The sequence below is a fragment of the Impatiens glandulifera genome, chromosome 1, assembly GCF_907164915.1.
Source record: "Impatiens glandulifera chromosome 1, dImpGla2.1, whole genome shotgun sequence".
Lineage (NCBI taxonomy): Eukaryota > Viridiplantae > Streptophyta > Magnoliopsida > Ericales > Balsaminaceae > Impatiens > Impatiens glandulifera.
This window is the reverse complement of record NC_061862.1, coordinates 12,938,845-12,944,737: the sequence shown is the minus strand read 5'-3', so window position 1 is coordinate 12,944,737 and position 5,893 is coordinate 12,938,845. Positions and strand designations below refer to the sequence as shown.

Genomic DNA, 5,893 nt, shown 5'->3' with positions numbered 1-5,893 from the left:
ATCGTTCCTCGTCCAACATCATCGACTTTCCACCGTCTCCTTCGACATCATCGACTTTCCACCGTCTCTTCGATATATTTAGGTGAGTTTAGGGCTTAAAGTTTATGTTTAGGTTTTGATGTATATTATATCATTTATATTGATGGATATTGATGTATTTAGGGTTTAGGGTTAGGTTTTGATGTATATTCTTCCGTTTATAATGGATATTGATGTATTTAGGTTTAGGGTTAGGTTTTGATGTATATTCTGCTGTTTTTTTGGGAAAACGACTTATTGTCATTTCATTAAAAAACCCAAAACGGGAAAAAAAAACGAACATAGTCTCATTTAACTTTCTAACAAACCTAGAAAGTTAAAGTTAGGTTCAAGTAAACAAACATTCAAACAAAGCAAACACGAGACTTACAATCAATCATAAGAAACTAACTAGCTTTCGAAAAATTAAAAGACGTCACTTTGTCATAATCGATTTTCCACTCCCGACAAAGGGTCCATTCACGCTCACCTTTGGGAACCCGCCTCCACGTACCGATTAGCGCACCGCAATCAACCACGATATCCCTCCATACATGCTCAACGTCGCGACGAACTCTCCCCAAAACTCCAGCGTTTCTCTCAGCCCATACATGATAAACAATGGCAACAAAACCACATTAGAAGACATTGGCTGGAAATCTATTACCTTTAGTCTTGATGCGGGCAACAACAATGATCTCATCCCATGAACCCGATAAATGAACAAATCCCAAAGCCAACGTGAACTTACTCCAAAGGGACTTAACAAACGGGCAGCTCCCAAACAAGTGACAAATAGACTCCGTATTCCCATCACAAAGCAAACAATTAGCATCCGGAATGTCCATGTAGGCAAGAATCCGATCCCGGGTGTTAAGCCTACCCCGTAAAGCCAACCAGAGGATGAAACGATGCCTCATAATGACTTTTGAAGACCAAACGAGAGCAACCCAATCGACAATTTGACCTTTTTCTCTAATAACATTCCAAATTATTCTCGACTTCAATTTACCATCTTCCTCGACAGCCCAAGAGTGAACATCAGCCCTATCACTTAGATGAATTCTACTCAAATAGTCTAATACTCGTCTTCCTTCCGGAACCCGTCTAATAATTGAAACCCAACGCCCAACATCAATGTCGCCAATCGTGGCAGCCGCACAATCCCTTCTTATTCTCAAACCTCGAAATTCCTCCTTAGTAATCAACGGCTGGTTTTCAAACCAAGGATCGTGCCAAAAGAGAGTACCACACCCATCCCCAATACGAATATCAAAGATCGAACCGAGGCTGTTTTTCAGATTCAAAATTTTCTTCAACGACCAAGTCATATCATCTGTGATTTTACAAGTCCATATGCTCAATTCGCGCTTCAAAAACCGAGAGTGCACCCACTTGACCCATAGAGAATCTTGTTTAGTTTGTAAAGCCCAAAGATGTTTGTAGGTAACAGCTCGATTTCACTCAATACAGTTCCTTAGTCCTATACCACCTTCGTCTTTCGGTTTGCAAACGTCGATCCACTTGACTTTCTTTCCACCACGTCCTAGGCTGCCCCAAATAAAATTACGCATGATAGTATCGAGCTCTTTCATAACTTTCTTCGGGAGCACGATTTGCTGAGACCAGTAACCGATTAATCCCATGACCACGCTTCCAACCAACTCAATTCTGCCTGCGTATGAAAGCTTCTTGGATGCCCACTCCATAACGACGTTTTTAACTTTTTCAATGAGCGGCCTACAATGAACAATTTGAATCTGTCTTGTTGTGAGTGGAATTCCCAAATAACGAACCAGAAACGAACCCTCGGGGATGCCCATAATGTCTTGTATCCTAGCCTTTGTCTCATCATCAACACCGCCATAAAACGCTAAACTTTTATCAACATTAATTGCTAAACCTGTAACATCAGAAAAGAAGTTAAGCGCATCTTTTATAGTATTAATGGTTTCAACATCAGCATGAGCAAGTAAGAACAAGTCGTCTGCGAAACATAAATGAGTGATCTTCTCCTCTTCACAGAAAGGGTGGAAAGTGTAATGGTGATTCTTTCGGAATGTCGTTAAGACACTCTCAAAGATCTCCATGATCAATACAAAGATGTAATAAGAGAGAGGATCGCCCTGTCTCACACCATTTTCGCCCTTAAAATAGGCCCCATGAACACCATTGACACAAACTACAAACCGGGAGGTAGAGACGCATTGCATAATCCATTCAATAAAGATTCTAGGAAAACCAGCAACGACAAGAAAATCATGTATAATTCCCCATTTAACGGAATCAAAAGCCTTGCGGATGTCGATTTAAAACGCAACCCGAGGTGAGATCTTCCTTTTCCCATAACCCTTTAAAAGATTCTGCATAAGAAGAATGTTATGCGAAATAGACCTACCGGGTATAAAAGCAGATTGCCCTAGACTTACAATCTTAGGAATAACACCTTGAAAACGTTTAACAAGTATTTTAGAAATGATTTTATACACGACATTACAACAAGAAATGGGTCGAAAATCTTGAATTTTTTCAGGCACGAAATTTTTGGGAATAAGATTAAGCATAGTGACATTCCATTGGGTAAGCATCTTTCTATTTCTAAAAAATTCCAGCACCCCCTCTGTAACGTCATTACCTACAATATCCCAATTAGCCTTAAAGAATTCCGCATTAAAACCGTCAGGTCCGGGGCTCTTATTACCATTGATACTAGCCATCGCCTTTCTAACATCATCTCTTGAAATAACTCTAACAAGATCACGACTATCCTCAGCTGTAATTCTCTTGTCAACAATTTGATAGAGTACGTTAAGCTGACTGAGTTGCTGCCCGGTTTTATTACCCATGAGACCACGATAAAATTGAACAGCCAAGTCATGAATTTGGTCCTGTCCGTGCACAGAATCACCCTTGTCATTCTTGAGCCTTTGAACATTATTCCGAAGGTTTCTAGAAGAACATTTCCGATAGAAAAAAGCCGTATTCCTATCACCAAGAGAAATCCAATTCTGTCTCGACTTTTGCCTCGCAAAACTCTCCTCCATAGAACTAAGCTCTCTGAAAGTGGCAAGGGCAGACTTTTCATCATCCCACAGAGTATCATCAATATCATCACAAAGAAATCGAGATTGAATCTTCTCAAGATCAACTCTTGCTACCATGACCCTTTTTGATATATTGCTGAACTTCTTCCGATCAAACTTAGTAAGTTGATTCTTGAGGAGCCTCATCTTTTCCGACACGCGAAACATCATGGAGCCATTCACTTGAGTGTTCCACACCTCAATGAGGATGTCCTTAAACTTATTATTTTCCATCCAGAAATTAAAGAATTTGAACGGTCGTTTCACTTTCTTATCCTTTTCCCAATAAAGCTTAATAGGAAAATGATCAGAGATTCCCGGGTTAAGAATAAGGATATGACTTCTAGGGTACTTAGTAGCCCAAGTCGAATTAATAAGACCCCTGTCAATCCTGCTCCTTCTGATTTGCTCATTACCCCTCATTGAAGACCAAGTGAACATGTTTCCAGAGTTAGTCGGTTCAACACACCCAATGTCACGAATGCACTCATTAAAGTCAATCATGTCTTGAGTGATATCAGATTCAGGACTCCTCTCATTCTCAAATCTAGTAACATTGAAGTCCCCCATAACAGCACAGGGGTCCCCATCATCAATCTTAGCTTTCAAACAACTCCACAATCTCCTCCTATCAGATCCCGAATTACAACCATAAACAATAGCTAACCGAAACAGATTATCATCAACCTTGTTTTCGACATCAATCATAATAACCTGATCAGAATTGTAAATCATCTTAACATCAGCCACATCCTTGTTCCAAGCAACCCAAATTCTGCCGGTTTTGTTGTTATAATTGTGAACCAAATGCCAGTTGCTGTCTATTCAAAGACACTTAATGCGATCCACATTGCGCTCTTTCACCTTGGTTTCAAGAATACCAAAAATAGCAAGCTTTTGATCATCAATAATCCTACGAATCTCTTTGCTTTTGATAGGATCATTGAGGCCCTGTATATTCCATGTCATTATATTCATGAATGGATATACGGATTGAATTCATAAATTTCAATGTCACCATGGCCATCAATACACCCAGCCATAACATGATCCTTGTCAACACTTCCTTCGCTTCCAGAAAATCCGTAAGAGTCACTGTCTTTGTTGTCTTCAATAGCCACAGACTGATTATCATCAAAGGTAGAGCTGCGACATGAACTAAGTCCATCTCCATTGGAGTTAAATAAGCTCACCCCCAAAGGATGCTGCTCACGACTATCAACAACCAAGTTATCAGCTTTAGGAAGGCTAGAACCGGCCATAGATATCACATCCAGACAAAAACTAGTTGGAATAGACCTTTCAGTCTCAACAGATCCATCAACATCAGCTAAACCAGAATGTTTGTCAGCATCATCCTTTGGAATAAGAGATTCAGAATTAATAATTTCAGACCAATCTACCAAAGCAACCTCATTTGACTTATCATGTCTTCTGTCATCAACACCTCATGAACCAAAAAAACTAGTCAACTCAGCATTAGAGCCTGCCATTGTGGAATAATTTGCTAAACCAGCCTTAGTGACATCCAAACTTAGAGCACTCTTTCCAACAAAATTAATTCTTGCTGAATTTGATATACCCATCATAGCAACTTTGAAAACAGAATTTAAAAAACCAGAACCCTTATGACCAGCCATAGAGTTTTTGGACCCAACATCAGCAAGAGTATACCTTTCAGACCCAACAATCCCCTTAATATCAGCTGATAAAACTGACCCATAAGCCAGCTTTGCAAGATCAATCTCAGCCAATCTAAGAGAATTATACAAATCTGATTTAGCAACCACTAACCCAGTCTCATCAGCTACCTTAGTGACTATCTGTCCCGAATTAACTTGTCCAAGTCTATCCGTCTTCAATCCAGCAAACCCAGACCCAGCAGATTCAACCCCAGCTAAACCAACAATGTGACTTTCACTAGTAACTGTCTCTGCCAAGTGATTGTTGCTTAGAACATACTGAAGCCCAACCCTGCTTTTATGTTTCCCACTACCAATATAATCAATTTGATCATCAACAGTAGCATATCCAGCCAAACTACAAACTTCAGACCGATGTGTAACACAAGTTTGATCATTTAATTCCTCCTAAATTCTAATGTTGTTCTGGTCACATTCATTGATTGACGCCTTGGGAACTTCTACAATATCATAGTCATGGCCATTTTTAAAAGGATTCCCCTTGTTACTTAGTGCAGAAACCAGTTCATGATCATTAGAATTTGGGTTGTTGCCAAGATCAGTCACTTCTGGACCTAAGGGTACGGACATCATACAATTGCTGTGTTGATTAAGATCCTGATCAGACAAGGTGCCATTCTATAAAGTAACCCCATTGTCATCAGTTAGTTTGAGCCCAACACCATTCACATGATCCACCTGACAAGAAGCCTGGTCAATACCATGAGTCTTCCCAAATTCAACCCTTTTTTTCACCCAAAACTGCTTCAACTGTTTCTTCTTTTTAATTCTCGACCCTTTAGTTTCTTTATTCACCTGCACCTCCTTAGCAACATGAACCAATTGATCTGCATTTTTAACTTTATTATGAATTTTCTTGACCTTCAACTGTCTGAGACCCCCACCATTATTTCTGACCCAATCACGTTTGACAATTATTCTCTTTGCCTTAACCCAATTCAGCCTTTTCAGTCAATTCTGCCTAGAACCCATACTTCTAGCACCAAAGCTTACTAACTTCCCAGATTCCAGGTACTTGTTCAGTTCTTCAACCATTTCAGCATTAGCACCAAAGTTAACAAGTCTTCCAGATTTTAAAATTCTAAAGAA

General features: G+C 39.7%; 1 protein-coding gene across 1 annotated transcript; it reads right to left on the bottom strand.

Moving 5' to 3' along the window:
* Window positions 1-656: 656 nt before the first annotated feature.
* On the bottom strand, window positions 657-1,349 carry LOC124915238. Its single transcript, XM_047455956.1, has one exon. It carries the CDS (start codon window positions 1,347-1,349, stop codon window positions 657-659), a length of 693 nt encoding a protein of 230 aa, XP_047311912.1.
* Between the last annotated feature and the right edge of the window lie 4,544 nt (window positions 1,350-5,893).

Excerpts from the sequence above, each read along its gene's own strand:
- LOC124915238 (XM_047455956.1), bottom strand. The coding sequence starts at position 1,349 with ATGACTTGGTCGTTGAAGAAAATTTTGAATCTGAAAAACAGCCTCGGT.